Source organism: Onychostoma macrolepis, chromosome 24 (genome assembly GCF_012432095.1).
Source record: "Onychostoma macrolepis isolate SWU-2019 chromosome 24, ASM1243209v1, whole genome shotgun sequence".
Taxonomy (NCBI): domain Eukaryota; kingdom Metazoa; phylum Chordata; class Actinopteri; order Cypriniformes; family Cyprinidae; genus Onychostoma; species Onychostoma macrolepis.
This window is the reverse complement of record NC_081178.1, coordinates 25,326,691-25,347,033: the sequence shown is the minus strand read 5'-3', so window position 1 is coordinate 25,347,033 and position 20,343 is coordinate 25,326,691. Positions and strand designations below refer to the sequence as shown.

Here is a 20,343-nt window from a genome sequence, read left to right as displayed (position 1 = left end):
TAACTATAGTCTATATTTCTCTCGATTGAGTTTAACATTAGCAAATTGCTAAACTAAAGGAAATAAATACAAACTAAGTAAATCTGTCCACTTTTAATTTTTCTTCTGTACTATTTAGTGTCATACAGTTACATTTCTCTGAATTGGTGGTCGAGAAGTGCAAAACAATTCACAATTATGAAAACAAAATAAATTACAGACGCAAATGCAAATCTAAAAAACAAACTAACAATACAGAAAACACCACAACAATTCCGAAAACATTATAACAAGTCAGAAAACACAACGACAATGACATGAGCTACAGCTCTCTGCTTGCAGCGCGTCAGTCACGCTCGTCAGGAAAGTGAGTGAAACGCACAAAAACTCACAATTTTATCAAGTAATGCATCATTAATAGCGGTTCACTTCCGTGATTCCCTTATTGCTGTTTTATATAACTTAATTCCAGTTTAATTTTCTTAATAAAAAGACTGTTCAACTCTTAATATTTTGTAATTAATTTTTTTTTTTATTCCATAGTAAGGGCAATTCATACAATACATTTAAACTGTGTTACTTTAAGACCATCTCTGATCTTTCTACCACTACTCTGCTGTTCTTCCTGTATACCTTGACTGACAGATGTCTCGTCCAGTCAGCGGTGAGTAATCTATTCTTACACCAATGGCGCTGTCTCAAACTATACCTACCTTTTCCAGTTTGTCTGATTTGTCGTAATGTTTTCTGACTCGTTATTTTGTTTTCGGATTTGTCATTGTGTTTTTGACTTGTTAATAATGTTTTCGGAAACTGTTGTAGTGTTTTCGTAATTGTTATTTTGTTTTTTAGATTTGCATTTACGTTTGTAATTTGTTATTATGTTTTCAGAATTTGTTTTGCACTTCTTGGCCACCATAGAATTGATTCTAATAAACATGTTAGAAAAGGCTGATTCTAATAAACAAATTAGAATATAGATTCTAATTAGCATGTTGTTAATGCTAAAGACACTAATATATTGGATAAAACTGCCAGTTGTTTTAGATTGAAATTTGATTTAAATGTTTTCTTTATACTACTATATAGCCTAAATATAAGAAGTCTACATTTAGTCATTTAGCAGACACGTTTATCCAAAGCGACTTAAAAATGAGGACAATAGATGCAATCAAAACCAACAAAAGAGTAATAACATGTAAGTGCTGTGACAAGTCTCAGTTAACCTAACAGTACACGTAGCAAGGTTTCTTTTTTATAGAATAAATAAAAAGAAAACAAGTAGATAGAATAGAAAAATAAATAAATACTAGGGGATTCTAGTGTTAGAGGGTCTTTTTTATAAAAAAAATAAAACAAGTCAAAATAATAGAGAATGCTAGTGTTAGAGGATCATTTTTAATATATATATATATATATATATATATATATATATATATTAAAATGATCCTCTAATATTATATTAATATCATAATAGCACTTGAATAGTTAACAGCACATAAACACTGGGTAAAATAGTACTTTTATTTCCCCACTATACTCCCAGTGCATTCTGGGATTACTTCCTGCATGAAGGATACACACGATGCTGCTTTAGATTTTAAACAAAGTGCAGTGCAGTAAATATTACTAGGTTTTGAAACAGACCTCTGGAGATTTATCTGAAAAAGTGTTTAAGATCTTTTCAAACACCACTAGAAGTCCACCAAAACATCAGCATGCCCAGACACACAGAGATCCGGAGCGTGTATGAGGTTAGTGTCCCTGATCGGTTGCCTTACCTTCTGTCCTCTCTGTGCAGGGAGGGAGGTTAAACTCGTCGGCTACTGTTAGGGAGGCATAAACAATTGTGATTGGTTAATTCAAGACATTCCCAGACCCATGCAACTCATTCCATTACAGATGTTACTTGACATTTCCAAAGGCCAAACCAAGAGGCATGCAAATCACTCTGTGAAAGTGAGACAAGACGTGAGACAGAGACAGAGGCTCAAAGTGGGAAAACCCATGAGATGTTGAGAGAGAAAGACAGAACTGAATGAATTATCATGCCATAACATTCAAAAGCATTGGGCAGATATATGTGTTAAGTGGTTTTAGCTCCATCTACCAGGTGTCAGCTATTCCTTTTTGTCCCTCTCGGTCTTATCACACATAGGGTAGAAACTATGAAGTCTGTTTTTTATTTATTTATTTTTTTCTGTAATTTCCTCCATGTTGGCTCTCAAATCTGTCTTTAGAGTGTTACTGGAGATTGTGTTCCTCTAAAAGCCTGAGAGGAGCAAAAACATATACTCAACCTGAAGGCAGAAATGGCATTTGAAGAAAATGGCTCATCAGAACAAAGCACAGGAGATTTGGTGGAATTGAAATGTGCTTCTAATGAGTGGAGAGGAGAGGGCTTTAAATGGTGCTCGTTTGAAATGACCAGTAATGACGGGCCACATCTGTCCTGCTCTAAACGCATTTCATTTATTTATTTAAAACTGGGGAAGAAATAAGAACATTTCTCGTACTTCCTCAGATTTCTCAGATTTTCTCAGATAAATAGGCAGCTATTTATCTGTCTATCTATTCATTTATTTATTTATTTGTACATACATTCACGTTTTTGGGTCTGTAAGATATTTTATTGATTTTTGAAAAGTCTTTTATGCAAAAATACAGTAAAAACTGTAATATGATGGTATATTTTAAAATAACTGTTTTCTATTTGAATATATTGTAAAATCTAATTTATTTCTGTGATCAAATCTGATTTTTTCACATGATCCTTCAGAAATCATTGTAATATGCCGATTTGCTTCTCAAGAAACGTTTCTGATTATTATCAGTGTATATTTTTGTGTATATATTTCCAGAAATATAATAATTTCTAATAGTAGTTCATCACAATAAGTATGGACACCATCCCATAAGAGTCTTCTGCGTCTCAATTTTGAGTAGTTTGTTCTTAAATACTAACTACCTTCAGTTTGTGCCATCTTTAACCCTTTAAGTATCCAAAAACCACTGTATATTTGTGGTTAGTGTGTACAGTACTGTATGTGTGTAACATGTGAACACCAAAACTGATGCGTGTGATACACCTCAACTCTCATATCCAGAGTCTAACTCAGTTAAAGCTCGATGAGGCACTGAAATGAGTCTTATCTGCTGACATTCCCGTCTCTCTTTTTCTGTTTTTTTAAAAAAATGCTATATCACCTTCCACTCATTTCACTTTTGCTAGTGAAGTGCAAAGAGGGAGAGGTGTCTAGAGTGTCTAGTCTGGTGTTGAGCGAGCGGGGCTTGGTCCGGTCTCAGGAGGCGCTGGTCTTGATGTTGTCTGAGGATAAAGAGAGGAGGAGGAGGATGAAAGCGATGTTTTATCTCCTCCGATTAGCCGCGCGGCCATGCGGCAGAAGCTCTGCGTCTCCTGAGACGGGCCACTTCGCTCTCAACAACCCTGACCTGTCCTTGAGTCCCTCAAACCCACTTCTGGAGGCCTACTCTGAGAAATGAGTGATAAATACGTTAGTTTGGAGAGAACGGGATGCAAAAAGTCATTTGGTGAAGTCATTACTGTGTCTGATACTGTTAGCTTTAACGTTAAGCGCTGCGCTCGCATTCGCACCCCGGCTGCTGGATTGCAAAGGAACAGGAAGCAGCAAGGCAGGGCACAGGAAGTGGTTTGGGGAGTGCTAGTGTTGAGCGTGAGGTTACCTAGGTCCATACTCTTCGACTTGCGACTCATGATGATCTCCAGTTGAGAAGCATCGCTGTACTGTTTGGTCCGCTTTTCTGACATGCTCTGCCGGCCGAAGCCTTCCCTCTGAAACACGGCGTCCATATCTGCGTCTGGACTGAGTGTGCTGGGAGACAGGAGAAATATAAGCTTTCTTGTTATTAATTATTATACAATTAGATTGAAATTACTGAAATATTATGATATTAAATGGTCAACATAAAATTAATCAAGGAACGTACATGCATATAAACATACACACATAAAAATCAATCAATCAATCAATCCTGTCTTTTTTTAATGAAAATATTAGCATGAAAAAACCTGCATGATAACAATAATAATAATATTTGTATTATTTATGAGACAAGTTGATTGATACTCCTAAAATATTAATATAGCAAATGACTGATATTAAATCAATCAATCAATCATGTCATTGTTGTTTTTATTTTTGTTTTTAATGAAAAATATTAGCATGAAAAACCTGCACAATGATGATGATAAACATAATAATACTACTAATACTATTACTAATAACAATAATAATAATATTTGTATTATTTATTATACAATTTGATTGACACAAATAAAATATTATTATAGCAATCGACTGATAAACAAACAAACATAAATAAATAACTTGCCTTTTTTGTTTTTTTATTTTTATAGGGTTACTGAAAACTAATATATTACTAATATATAATAATAATAATAATAATAATAATAATAACAACAACAACAACAACAACAACAAGAACTTTTATTGTTGTTCTCACTGAAAAATGTTGGCAAACTGCATACTAACAATAATGATATCTTCTTTTTATTATAGAATTTGATTGCTATTACTAAAATATTAATATAATAAATGATTAATCAAGGAACAGAAGAAAAAAAAAAATAACAAAATGGAAATTTGGATTTGAAGACAGATTGGTATGAGATTAACATATGGCAGAGTTTTAGCAGTTTTTTCCTTCAGTCCACATCAGACTCTGTCCAGCAGCTCAGTCTAAAGCACACTGTTCCTCCAGCCTTGCGGCGACTGTGTCTAAACAATAAACAAGTCCTTGGATTAGAGCTCCATCACTCCCTACAGTTACAGCAGCTCCCAAACCCACCGACAGAAACCTCCCCTCAGTGCAACAGGAGGACAAACACATGCATGATGCATTATTCCTTCCTACTTCATAACAAACACACACTCTGTGTCCCTGAGAGAAAATAAGGACATGATACATCTCAGACATGAGATCTGGATACTGAAAGCAAGTGTTTCCAAACAGAAACAGAGTAAAAAGCAGCAAGAACAGCAGATACAGACTGGATAAAATAGAGGACAAATGTAGTGATGCAGAGACTCGCAACAGGACTGACAGAATGTTACACTAATGACCAGAGAAAACACACTGAAATAAACTCTGGGTTTGAGCAACCTTCCTTCATTGATGCAAATACACAGACAGCACTAGTCAACACAAGTTAAATAGTGACTGCTTCAGATCACGATGTAGAAATGTTTCTGGTCTTCAAACTATCTTCAAAGAAGTTGTTGTTGTTTTCTAAAATGGTGATGTAACAACAGCAGTATTGTGAACAGAGATATTTGTTATTAAAACAATAAAAACATTTTTCCTGATTTAGTAGAGAATTAATTGAGATGATTTATTATTATTATTATTATTATTATTATTATTATTATTATTTAAATACATAAATAAATAAATAAAACTGATTGATTGTGTCCCTTTATTTGTAATAATTTATGTAATCATGTTATATTATTTATTATATTGTTTGATAATAATAATAATAATAATAATATTATTATTATTATTATTATTATTATTATATATTTTTAAAATAAATACAACTGATTGATTGTGTCCCTTTATTATTTGTAATAATTTATGTAATCATGTTATATTATTTATTATATTGTTTAATAATAATAATAATAATAATAATAATTATTATTATTATTATTATTATTATTATTATCATCATCATTATCATCATCATCGTTATTATTATTGTTGTCGTTGTTAATTAGTCCTAGAAATTGAATTGAATAACCAATACCACAAATACATATATAACACAAGATAACACATTCTAACAAAACTGGGTTATTAAAGATGCGGATGCAGCATCATGCAAAACAAAACAGTTACTGATGCCACTGTAGAAATAATCAGACATATTTTAGTCATGATTAATTCATTCTTCCTAATGTGCTTGAATGTTTATATTTAAAAATGCATATGTTCAGGCATAAAACTTTAAATAATAAAAAAAAAAAAGAATGTATTAATGTGAAAATCAGTGTTTGCGTATCTTTATGATATCTCAAGCAGAGTTTTAAAGTTTAAAAGACACGTGGGACTTGAGTTCCTCACGATTCCCTCATCAGAAACAGAGGTAGGCGGAGACGACACAACTTTCCTTGGGATTAGAAAATCCATTCGCTGCCCTCGTTCCTGTGAGCCTCCTACTCACACATCATGCTCACATAAAACCTTTCCTTTTGTCCCCACTTTCCTCCTTAGTGTTTGAAGTCACGAATGCTTTCACTCAGAGTGAGTTTCTTGCTACAGAGCAACAGGAGCTCTGATGCAAATCTGAACTCTGAGAACAGCATGAGAGCAAAACAAGCTGTAAAGGATCCAAACGAAGTTGAGAGTAAAGAGACTGGATATGAGCGCAGTAACCGCTCTGGCCTCAGTATTAAAGTCTGCTGTGATGTGAAGCGGTTGCTCCACATGTAGATGTGTAGGATGCGTTTTATTGGCGAGGGCAGACGGGTGTGTTGTTGGTATTGATCCTCATGATGCTTGATTAGATGCATGACACCTAGCAGATATCGACTTGATGAACGTAAACGGAGCGAGAGACAGAGAGCTCATCCTAAACTGAAGATAAGATCAATGTATTCTCTTTAGACACTCAATTCCATCCAAACTCTCTTGTAATTATTGTTGTTCTCTCTCTTCTAGCATATTAAACACTGCAACCCTTGACGCACACACACAGACACTGGTCTAAAGGTCTGATATACTTCATGTGAAACTAAAGACTGAACTGGTGTGAAGTGGTTTCAAACAAGAGCAGACCAAAACGGAGTTCATTTGAAACATTTTTCTGGATAAGTTTGCATCAGCTGGTAAACACCCTCAAACTCCCATTGGTCTGAGGCGATTATGTAATAAGTGGGTTTGGCTCTGTGGCTCCGATTTCTTTGATGTGGAAATCATCTCCGACTCATTTCTTGTGTTTAGTCCGTCAATGCCAGACGTCCGTGAGTGAAAACACTGGCAAGCTGATTTACAGTAGAAACTAATGTTGTAATTTTAATTGAAAGCGACGCTCACACTGTTTTTTCATGTTTAATACTGTAAAGCTGCTTGCTTTAAAGCAGTCTATTGTATAAAGTGCTATAAATAAAAGTGATGTGACTTAAATGCTTGGAGTACCAAACTGCAAACATGGTGCAAACATCCACATTGCTATGATCAGATGCTTTCTTAACTGCCGTTTTACTCCTTTATTTTTTTATTTTATGATGTTTAATTTAACTTAATTTAAAATTCGATTTTATTTTATTTAGTTTTGTTTATTTTGAAAAAAGAGTTCAGCCAGAAATGTTGTCCATTTCACTTTTTTCTTCTTTGGAACACAAAGTAATGCACTTACAACAAATGGGAAAAACTAAATCGAATTTCAAAAGGAATGGAAAAGTTATAAAAATCGTCAATTGTAATCCATGCAACTTGTGCTTAATATTGCAACTCTTAAGGGGTCATATGATAACTTTGTGTGAGTTGTCTATCAATAATGACTTTATTTCTATGACTTTATTTAATTTTATCTACCATTATGTTAAATAAGTTGACAGCACTTTCATTATAATAAAAGCCTGGATATTCTTAAAAAAAAAGACAGAAAGAACATAAAAGCACCATAATGATTTACAGTAATACGAATTTGGAGGAGAAGAGTGCTCAATCATTAAAATAATATTATGATTTAAAAAAAAATAAAAAAAATCTTAATTGTCTCAAGCTTTGTTTTCTTTATTGTCTTTCTGAAAGAAAGCAAGTCACTCTAGAACAACATACAGGCTTCTGAGATGAACCTGAAGCCCAGTATGCTGGAGACTCCAGAGGGTGGAGTCAGTGTGAAGCACATCTGGGAGGTGTTCAGCACACACACAACGAGCTCGAGGAAGCTGCAATATGTTGAACATGCAGAAACAACAGCGCACTGCTGTGCAGTCTTAATATTCATATCCAACAGGGATCCATTAGTATTTGGGGAGAGGGGAACGTGTAATTAAAACAGTCGAGCAACATATCAACACACATGAGATATGACTTCATTCGCCTTTATGAGACACTGTACACCGACACATGCAGTTCTGTGCAGCTCAGCTGTGTGCAAACACAAACTACTAATGCATACAAATTAACTTCTTAACACAAGTTAAATCACAAAAAGTCTCTCTGTCAACTATGATGCGACCTGAGCGCTGCACACGAGCCAAGCGTCCAGACACTCTATTCTACTCCATCACACTCAATTAGGCCATTAGAGACACGTCCAATTAACTCTGGCCAGACTGCATCTCTGTTAATAACAAGAGCCAACTGCCTTTAAACACACAACACCAAAACCAAAGACAAAACCGCTGGAAGCTAAAGAACAGAGGTCTGAAATGAAAAGATTTGCTGTACGATTTGTCAGTTGTGAATTAAATTCAGTCCGAATTAGGCAGAATTAAGTATCATTGAGATACTAATGTAGTTGCTATTATTACTATTAAATTAGTTTTTATTTGAAATTTTTACCTTTTCAATTTACTTTTAGTTGAGGTTATAGAGTATAGTCTATATACACTGTAAAAATAAATAAACAAATGAATGCATGAGTGATAAATAAATTAGTGCTGTCAAACAATTAATCGCATCCAAAATAAACGTTTTTTGTTTACATAATATGTGTTTATAGTGTATATACTATACACACACACACACACACACACACACACACACATATATATATATATATATATATATATATATATATATATATATATATATATATACACAGTATATATATACATACATACATACATACACACACTCACATACAGCATATAGTTTGGAAATATTTACATGCATATACATTTATATATTTATATTCTTATATTTTATATTATATATAAATATATTTAATATAAACTGAACATAATACATATGCACAGCACACACACACACACATATTATCTAAACAAAATAAATAAATAAACAAACAAACAAACAGAAGTTGTAAATAACACTGATTAAAACAAAGATTATATTTTAAAAGAAAATGCTATTTAATGTTTTCTACTTCAAAATTCCATGTTAATTTAATGCTACTTGCTATTTCTTTGTTATTGTTTGTTAAAGTTACCAGCAATTATTGAGTTAAAATGTTTTTATTCTTTTTTTTTCAGTGTATTCTTTTTATTTCAGTATTAGTTTTAGTTATTTTAGTAACAATTCAAATTAAAATGAGATATGTTGCTTTGTCAACTAGCTAAGTTTCTAAGTTTAATATTTAATTTGATTTAATTTAATTTTATATTTTAAATTCATTTTATTTATTTGTTTTAATTATTTACATTGATTTCATTTTGCATAAGATTCATTCAGTCAGTCATTCAGTCAGTCAGTCATAGTTAAAGTATTGAATCAAAGGTCAAAGCCAGGCAAAGAGGTAAAATGTTGAGCCGCTATGACAGAGAGCTAAACTATTTTAAATGAATGTCTGAGACCATTAAATGAAGAAGATGAAATGAAATAAAATAAAATGAAATGAAGAGACCAATTACAGTTTTTGAAGGATTATTGCATTCGTGTGCAAACACAACAAATTCCAATTTATTATACTGTACAGGACGTTAAAGAGGATGCGTGACATTCAAAGCTGTTAAAGTGAAGCTGATATAAGTTCACCTGTGACCGCACATCAGCTGAATTCTATATTAATGCACAAAGAAGCTACTGCATTGCTTAGCAACTATAAACAGCCTATAATAAAGCTTCATTCTTTATTGAACATCAGTTTTTTGTTTTTTTTTCATATGGATAGCCATGTCCTAGCTATCTAATACGTACTGCAAAGTTATTTATATGTGCACGTGTATATAATGCAAAAACAAATTTTGGTCACACGTTATTTTAATGTGTCTTCGTTTTGATTGCAAAGATTACAGAACAAGTACAGGATATTATTCATTAACAACATGCACTTACTATAGGATTAGGGTTTGGTTTAGTGTTAGTGCTTGTAATTATGCATAAATTACTGTTACTACTATAGTAAATACATGTAACAAGAACACATTAAAGTACTTTCCTAATTTCTTATTTTATTTTAGTTCAATGGTGAAATATTGTATGACCCAGGTTATGTTCTTCAGGTTATGCAGAATTATCTTCAGCATGGATGAATCAGTTGTTTTGAAGGGTATGTGTGGCAGTCAGTCACGCACCTGGATGTTTACTGTACTTCGCAAATAACAGATTCTAGCCTACGTCTTGGAATATATGACCCAAATAAGTAACAAGTCTGCCACGTTTGTTCTGACCAACTGAGGAAAAAAGCATTACAATAAATCGCGTTACCAATGGTAATTAAATCTAACGATCGGTTAGCTCATATCACATCAAACTGTGCAAAGTATTATTATTGTTATACTTTATTCTCAAATTATTAATGTTAACAACATCAGCATTGTGTGACTAGGAGTAAAGTGTGTATTAGCGTGTAGATTTAAATTTCTGTACAGTCTAATATCTAATTGTCATACCATTTGAATTTCATATTAAGAAATTCTTATAACCCAAAAAGCAAACTATGCTCCCTTCGAACTGGTTTTCTTTAAAATACAAATCCCTGTGTAATCTGTAATCAGAAGCACATGTAAAACTGAAATATAATTTACATTATAAATTATATATTATAATTTCATTCACATGTGTTTCATACCTTTTTGGATCACAATCCGCCATCAAAATGATCCCATGCTTGAATTTCCCGCGAAAACCTACCCGTACCACTCAAATCGGGCTAAAGTAAGGCGATAGTTTTGAACACTGGCTGGTTATGTACTTGCTCAAATATTGATTTTGGATCATTTTTAACCAAAAAAAGTTACGGACTGCAGCTTTAATTAATGATCGTTATTATACTGGCCACGAACATGCATGTACACTGGATTGGTTGCTTGTGGTTCTGCTCTAACTAGGTCACTTTATTAATGTTTGTGGTTTGGCCCTGCTAAAGAGCCATTTGTCTTGCGAGGAGCCCTACTAATGTGTTAATGAGAGATACGCTTCTGTGAGTGAACCCAAAAAACTGCTGTGAGACGCCATCCTTCATGACAGACAGAGAGAAAGAAAGAAAGAAAGAAAGAAAGAGAAACATCAACAAACAGGTAAGTTGGAGTTTAATAATAAATCCAGGCATGATATAGACTTTATTTTAAATATTTGCAACCACAATACAGTCACAATACAAATTCCTTTTTTGTTGTCATTGTATTACAAATACATGACTAGAATTACGATTAGGAATGTCACTGTGTGTTTTTTTGAGTTTTCATAACGTTAAAGTGTGTTTATATTTATGATAATATAATAATCAGGAAACTAGATCAAATAAACCATATTTATGCTTATGCTTATAAGTAAAAGTGGAATAATTCTAATGTGGTTTCTCAAATCATGATCAGCAATCGCAATTTTTATTTTGAGAAAAAAAAAGAAAGAAAACAGGACAGGACAGGGCAGGGATTAATTAAAAAACAAAATAATTTTTAAGAGTGTTCTAGAATGCACACTATATACATTTTAGTAAGTATTCCACAATGCAATGTCTCTGACTTTATTTTTTATTTGCAATGTGGCAAATGAACCGTAAGCAATATCTGTTGTCATTTTTATTTTATCTGTGTGATGTTCCTGTGACAGTGCCCTCCAGTGGATGAGTAACATCTGGATTCTTACATGTTTACTGTATGAATGTACAGCTTAGGCAATTAATCAGTGAGAGATATGCATGTGTTTTCTGCTAAATTAATTTTGTCATAAATCTGCATGAGAGTATAAACCAGAGAAAAGACAGTGGTGTGCTTATAAGGCCTCTTAGACATGAATAATTCAGAATAACCCGAGGCAGTGCTGTATCGCACACTTCTGCCAACACTCTCTGTTTTGTGTGTGTGTGTGTGTGTGTGTGTGAGAATGACAGCACTGCTATTGCCTCAATCCATGATGACAAACATATGACATCATAGACAAAACACACACAACATACAGTAAGTAAATTAATTCATTGAGAGAGAGAGAGAGAGAGAGAGAGAGAGACAGAGAGAGACTGGGCCTGAAAGGTTTTGTGGGAAAGTGTGCAGAGAGAGAGTTTTCTCATGGGACTGAGAGAGAGATTGAAAGTGGACAGAAATGAATTGCTCAAGTCACTTGCTTTAGGAGCCTCTTTTAGCCTAAGGAGCGTGAACTGGGCCTAAAACACACACACACACACACTAAGGCAATGAACTACTGTATTCAGGATTGAACAGAACCAAACAGCTAAACGATTCCCACAGTGCACTGTAAAATATGACTGTGATTTCAGAGATTTCAGTACTTCAATAGGTTGGTATATTAACATTATATCAGTTAATGAAATTACGGTATTTAACTGTAAATTTAAGTTAAAACCGTAAAACCTAAAATGTTGATACCGTATTTTATTTTTTTATTTTTTACGGTAGAATTCCTGCTGATTTTTACTGTAAATTTTACGGACTTTTTTTTACAATGTGGCCAATAAAGCATTAACACACCGGTAGAGTCTGCAGTGTCTGAATGAATGATGAATAATGTGAGCGGGAAGAAAGAAACAAAAAAGAGGTCTAGTGTAACATAATACAGCTTTTCCAGAAATGAAAGACAGAAAGAAATGCCTTAATGAATGAATGCATGAATAAAATGTTATATCATAATAATAATAATAATAATAATAATTTATCAATAATAATAGTAATTTATCAACCATTTCCATCAAATTAAGTCAAGTAAGTCACACTTGAAACTAACTTGTCACTTTTTCATATTAAAAAGGGTTTAATACAATGCATATCCGTACTGTAATTAATAATAAAAAAAAGCTTCAAAAGCTACCATACTAGCATATGAAAAATATTAGTGTTTGAATATAAACAAAAAAAAAAAAAGTCTGTGCTATCTGACCATATTAACTGAATGTATTATATATTTATAACTACAGGTAGATCCATGCACTTATGGTATAAAAAAAAAAAAAAAGAAGATGTCCAGACTTTGTGCTGAGCTGCACAGACCGGATGCATTATTAAACACACATATACAAGACAGGATCTCCAAACACTGAGCTGAAGTAAAAACACTGATGGTGCTCCTGCTGGGACGTGACAGCTGTCACCAACACCACAAACACCACACCACACGCACTTATCCAGCAGCGCTGTATGCAAACATAACGGCTGTGACAGGCCAGATATCACAAAACATTAGCTGAGCTCAATCACTGAATGCCAAAGACTACAGCATTTTAATAACATATTCAAAATGACTCTGCCCTCACTGTTTGTGCTTCAAGGAAACATTTTAGGGTTCAAAATGAGGTTTTGTTTTTGTAGTTTTGATGGGTTGATGTATTAAGTAAGGCGAGATGGCCAGTTTATTTATTTAGTGTCTATATAGTTTTTACTATTTTTATTTCAGTTTTAGTTTATGTTTAACAGCAAGTTAAACTAAATGAAAAAAATAAAAAAATAAAAGTTTCCTTAGGCAACTCCTTGGCAGAAATAAGGTATGTTTTTAGTGCTTAATGTTTATTTTGTTACAAGTAAGATTTATTTATTTATTTAAGTTAACTATAATAACCCTGCTTTATTTATTAAGTACAACAATACAAACAAAATTATGTTATTTTTTAATATTACATTTTATTTAGAAAAAAAAAAAACCTTACAAATTGACCCACTTTTAATAGAATACTGATATGACTGAAGTCTTCATCTAATGTGAATGTCCATCATTTTCCAAATTTACGATTGCGATTACTTCTTTATCTGCAGAAATATTACTGAGTGCACCTAAACCGATTGAAATATGTGATATACTTAATTCAGCCCATTGATGTCCCGATGATTCTGCGGTAGGTGATAACGTTACCTTTCGTCCTGTATCTGGACATCTTTGGGCCAGGATCCTGGCATTTCTGTCACAAATCCCATGTCATCGTGGGAGCTGGATGATGATTGGTCAGACAAGCGGGCAGGAAGAACAGGTGGCCTATCATCTTCAATGATGACTGTGTCATCCTGGGGCATATTCACAGTGGGGGACAGCTGGTAGTGACCTGAGACAGAGAGAGCATGTCAACATTACACTGGAAAAACCCACAACTTTTTCTGAGATCAGCTTCACTAATCTTCAAATGACCGCAAAAAAAGTGACTCAAATCCCTCGAAAAATGTAGGAAGTAAGGTGCACACTCAGATATGACCAAACTGTCCCATATAAACATTTATGTACTGCAAAAGCAACAATTACATTTGTGTCTGAAATCAAAACACAGATAGAAAAAAATTAACTTACTGTAAGTCAACAATCCCTAAAAAATACACAAAGCAGACGGAGCGTAAACGAAGATGTTTGAGCAGAACAAAAAGCACATGTTCACAATTAAAATGAGGCATTTCCATCCAAACATGAACTTCTGGAGTTCCGCTGTGTTTCGTTCCAAGTGTATTTATTTCAACTATAAGTCATTTTGCAACTTTAGCAGCTTAAGAGCAATCAAATGTAATTGCTCCTAGACGAAAAAAATAACCCTGGCGTCCGCCCAGCAAAAATAATACTGAGATTGAGTTTCAGCGTGGCCCAGACAACAAAATACTTGAGCAGAAATAAATGAGTGTTTATGTGTTTTGAGTCGTTATGCCAAGTGCGCAGCATCTGAAACTTGCAGCTTTAGCATTTGATAACAATTAATGAACACTTCAAGATTGGTTGTGTGTTAAACATATGTCACGTAGGGATTTTACCTTAAAAAAAAACAAACAAAAAAAAACTAATTGTAATTCCGGAGAGGTCAGACTCTAAAATATTTAAAAAATAAAATAAAATAATTAGGTAAAATAAATATAAATAAAATAATGCATGTTTTTGTATTTTATTTTATTTTAACCAATCATTTAAAAAAATAAAATAATAAATAAATAAGATCAATTAAAAAATATAATATAAAAATTAACTAAACTAAACTAAAATAGTTGTGTACCATCATGCATATTTTTAATAATAAAATGAAAATAAAAATAAAATAAAATAGTTTACCTCATCGTGCATCATCATGCATGCTCATCATGCAATTCTTATTTTTGACTGTCATTAGACACTCTAGCCTAGTGGTTAAATATCTAGACCTGCTAACTGATACTTCATAACCTTTTGGGCAGATCACAAAATCACAAAAGCATTGTGTCCTTGTGGAAGTCAACTTTAGACCACTCCATGAGGGCCGTTTCTGTTAATAAGTATATGTCATTTTGGATTAATCATCACCAAAATGACAAATCTGTAATTAGTAGAGTCCATTAGAGAAGCTTTGTCATGTCAATTTAGTGCACTGGCATCAGAGCGTACATGGTAAAAGGCCTCTTGAAATGTATGAATGCATACACAGTCCTGAACGGTAAATGAACGGCATGAATCTTTAGGAAGTGAACAGAATTACAACGCTGATCTGTGAGACTCAGCTTAACTAAGACTAATCAGACATGAAACAATCTGCTGCGCTAAATATTCATCGTTAAATCATCAACGTGTACACATGACAAAACATTTCCAAATATTTACAAAGCTCAGCTTGAGGAACTTGAGGATGAGCAGCGTTTTCACTTGAGACGAGACATTTAAAGCCTGTTTCCAGCATCGCAGGGGTGAGATATGAAGACCGAGATCAAGAAACTATAAGGAGTTTCATTTGATTTCATCAACACGACTGACGAAACATTTAGAAAATGCAAAGCACTGGTGGCTCTGGAGCTCTCAAGGTCGCGTGGACGTTTACAAGAGGCCTTGATGCTCCCGGAGGACAGGAGCCCCGCTGAAGATCCTCCAGAGGTTCCAGACCCCAGAGCCTCCATCTCTGAGCAATCACCCATAACGCTGGAGAAGCAGTTACCGAGCAGTTGCATCAGCGTATCAAAGACAGTCTCTCTCTGCAGTAAAGCCACAGTGAGCACTGGGTCAGGAAATACGGGAAACTTCTGTCACTGGTGTGCAGATACTGTATCTACTGGCGTACAAATGAATGCATGTGTGTGCGCAACTGTGAGAACTTGAATTTCACACTTGCTGAGGCGAGAAGACATTTATACATGTGTGTATACCAATATATTCATAGAAACATATGCACAGTCACGCTCAATAGCAGAAACTGTGAAAAAAAAAAACACACACATGACTGCAATAACAAATACATAAACTGGAGGAGAAAAACAGTCAGATACCACTGGGCCAATGTAAAAAAAAAAAAAAAAAAAAAAATACAAATTTTTACATAATATATGAGTGTAAATCTTAATCTACTTGTAATAATTAGTTATTTTATTAATTAATAATCATTATTTTCAAAAAACATTTTAAACATATTTCAATGATTTTTTTAACAAATATCATGCTGTATTAATTATAAATATCACTGTTTTTGCTTTTTTCCCCTGCATCTTTCTGCAAGTGCACCAGTGAAGTTTAATTTGGCAGAAAAATACGTTTTTGTTTTTTTTTCACAATTAATAACACAAAACTAAGTCAAGCTACATTGAAGAAACTTAACTGAGAGTGAATAATTAAAATATATTTTTGTTTCTTCATCATGATATCAGGACAGTACTATATCGCCTTGGCATGTTTCATTTCATGCCTCAAAAAAAAAATGAATGAATGAATGAATGAATGACTTTAGTTATTTAAACTTCAGAAATTGAAAAACATGCTGGTCATAGAAGAGTCAAAGATTAATAAAAGTAATTTAAATGCAAAAATGTACTTTTTTGCAAATGAATTAAAAATGATTAACAAATCTGACCCTATAGCATATTAAATTTCCAGAAAGTGCCAGTGACCAAGATTAAATCCACATGAAAAAAAAAAGAAATAAAACTAAATAAAGAAAGGATTCATACACTTAAAAGTGGCAGGCTGTCCATGCAAGGTCATTTTTTGCTCATGCAGAACATGGTTTTAATTGGCTTTACTGCTGAATACAGTCATGTTCTTACATTAAATGAGGCCTTTCCTACGGGTTTTTTGACAAGTGCTGACCTCCTCATACAAGGAGAGTTACTCTTGGCTATGCTAAATGGCGTAAAGACACCTATAGAAATAGCCACCGTGACACTGTGAAAAGGTGAAAGTCTTTAACATGGAAGATAAAAACGCTGCGACCACAATTCTGCTGCGGTCGACTAATTGGCCGAACGTTTTATTGAGATTATATCCCCCGTCCACCCACTTACGCTCATGATTTCATGGTGAATCATAAAAATCTGCCTAAAAACGGACCTCTTAATTGCAGGACAAGAAAAATAGCGAAGGCGTACTTGGCTTATTATACATTAGTCTCTGAGAAGAGAACAGGAAATCGGCAGCAGAGGAGTACAGAATTTCAATCGCCTGATTTCTAATGATTTTTGAAGGCACAATGAGGTACCTGCTCAGTAAGCAGTACCAAAAAAGCTCTGCTGGATGTCCTTGAGAGAGCTTTGTTCTGGAGGGAAGGTGTTAGTGACTGACAAATCCTGCTGACATCATCTCAACACCTTGTCTGGATCCATTATCCGGAGTGTGGATGAGAGTCGAGGCGCGATGTGAAGAGTCGGGTGGGTTAAAAGTAAGACTAATTGTCGCCGTCTTAGTGCTGATGTGGCCCCTACGGTGCAAAAAGAACTTTATTACCCACACACACTGTTCCTCTAGAATCGTTTACGACAATATGCATCTGGCAATAAACATCATATAACACAACCTAAACAGGATGCATTTTGTCTCAAACTGGATGACCGAAGCAAAAACAAAAGACTGTTGCTTTACCCAAAAGAGCTTTCCTTACCAAACACATCATGCTTTTGTTTAATCGTGAAGATTGCTTGCATCCCGAGGACATTTGATTCAGGTCATTTGAGGATAAACATAAAGGCTATCGTGTGCGGTCTTTCCCAGACCGTTGGGTCTCACGTTTGTGTTTGTAACTGTCTCTTCTGTTTAATCTGCGCCGAATTCTGCTTGCAGGGCGCTGATGGCATGGTGGTGGGCTACTGTTGTTTTCTGTCATGCTGCGATCAAACAACCCCTCACAGGGTCTCTCTTGCTATAACAAATAGACCCCCCATGCTTGTTTGCTGGGCCTTGAATCAAGACATTGTGGGAATGGATTGATTGGCGTACAGAGCAGCGTTGGCCCCCCCAAATCAGGGTTTGAACAAATAAACTTGAATGAAATCAGTTCCTCGATGGTGCATCCAGAATGACAGAGGGCAACAGATTTCCAGGATGCTCAACAGAGGGGAGCTGACTTTGAAAAATCACTCATCTGAGATCAGGAGGAGCATAAAGGCTATCCTGCTCCTACTTGTATTTATTGTACATCAAGTGCAAATAAAGCATAGGGTCAAACCTTAAAATAAAGCTCTAAGCTGCAACATACTGTAGGCTCATTGGAATTGCCTGCTTCTAAAAAAAAGAAAAAAAAAAAAAAGAAAAGAAAAACGTACCTATACAAACGAATAACTGCAGTTTCCAGTTGAAATGATTACTATAGGCAGTAAAACTCAGACAACTTTTATTCCTTTTCACACAAAGTATGATTTGCATGCTGCAAGATTTGAATACTGACACTTTTGAACGTGTCGTCACATATACAGCTTCATATGCATGAGTTTTCTAACTCCGTAGGATTGCTTGGTAGCTCACGCGATACGGCGTTGCACTTGAGTGATGAAGAGCTCTGGTTTGAACCGCATTAAACCACAGTTCAACAAAACAGCTCAAATCCGCATAAGGAAGTTAAAATAGCACGTCTGCATCAACAAATGTGGTTTCATAACAATGTTATATTTGTTAACACTATCGGGTAGGTTTAGGGTTAGGTTTGGTGTATGGGATATTTCCAACACATTAACTTTTAGCAACACTCCTCGGATATTTGAATCATGAACCACCGCAATACGTACCTGAAGCAGCGTAATACAAACACAGCAATACGTTCCTACATCAACGTAACAAAAACTTGTCAGAGTCACGTTGAACCCATATTTTAGCGCCACTCACTGGATGTTTCACTTTGAAACTGCCACGAAACGTGCAGTAAGGTACGCAATAACGGTGTTGCAGAAAAGTATTTAGAGGCATGTATTTCGAATGAGCCTGGGTTGCGAAGCTGCTAATACAAGTAAAATGTAGCTGAAGAAACTGTTTGACCATCATGGTTTTTCTGGTGAAGCTGGTTGAACATGGTGGTCTTGATGGTCGAGCTAGTTGAGCTTGGGACAAAACCAGCATGGCAGCATCCAAAACATGGCATGTGCCGATCACCAGAATGCTTTTCAAGATGGATGAGCTTCATAAGGTCTTTATCCCACATTTTGAGCACAAATTGAAAGGACATGCCATTGGACTTCTTCAAGCAGATGGAAAATCATTAGCAAGCCCATACAGGCCAAGTTACCAGTTTCATTTATTTAGCTTATAGTGAGGAAAGGCTTTTGATGAGCTGGTACATTGAGTTTAGGTTTTTTCAAGAACGTCTAAATAAGGTCATTTGAAATCTGGGCTTCACCGAACAGGCTTGCGGGAACAAAGTTTTCAGTTTCCTTCAGTCACTGAAAAAAACATAATTCAACTTTGTGTAATCCGGTAATCCAAAAAAAATGTTTAAATGAAAGAAATAGGCCAACATGTGGTATTAATCACAACCTCACATGTATTTAGGAACAAAGTCATCAACAATCAGTTGAACTTTTCCCAGAAGCGGGGAAGTGAGTGAAAGCCAAGTGTTTGTCATGAATGTCCATCCATAGTGACTTGCTGCGGTCCGGGGAAATCCAGAAGGTCATCATTGAAATGAGGGTCTTTGATGCAGTATGTTTTTTTAGAATAAATCTTGCAAAAGTGCAGCGCACAATTGACATTGTATTGCATCATATGTGTTGACAACATTAGCGCAGTCAACATTTGATTTGAGTTAGGTTACTTGAGAATGGTCTTATACTGTAAACACAGGAAATCATGAAAGGAATAGCCTCAGCCATTAAAACAACAAAGGACTGCATCTACTCCCATAAATGGTTTGCTGGTGTAAGCTGGTTTTAGGTGTTTTTAGTTTAGCTGCCTGCCCATAATCCCTCTAAAACCAGCAAAAAAGATCAATACAACCACTTTGGAAGTTGCCAGAAGGTTGCAGGTTCCAAACCGACAATACTGTATGTTCCTTGAATTATTATTATTGTGACAATTCGGACACTGAACCTTGTGTTG

The 20,343-nt window shown here is 34.6% G+C and overlaps 1 protein-coding gene across 5 annotated transcripts in view; it reads right to left on the bottom strand.

Moving 5' to 3' along the window:
* pard3aa (par-3 family cell polarity regulator alpha, a) overlaps positions 1-20,343 on the bottom strand; it is a 481,810-nt gene that overhangs the window by 165,860 nt on the left and 295,607 nt on the right. For 3 of the 5 annotated variants that reach the window (XM_058764715.1, XM_058764713.1, XM_058764716.1), the window contains 3 exons: positions 13,975-14,161; positions 3,685-3,833; positions 1,761-1,805 (listed from right to left, as the gene is read on the bottom strand). In XM_058764715.1, coding sequence (XP_058620698.1) covers positions 1,761-1,805; positions 3,685-3,833; positions 13,975-14,161 — 381 coding nt within the window. The remainder of the gene's footprint in view (positions 1-1,760; positions 1,806-3,684; positions 3,834-13,974; positions 14,162-20,343) is intronic. The other 2 variants (XM_058764717.1, XM_058764714.1) reach the window with 1 other exon arrangement.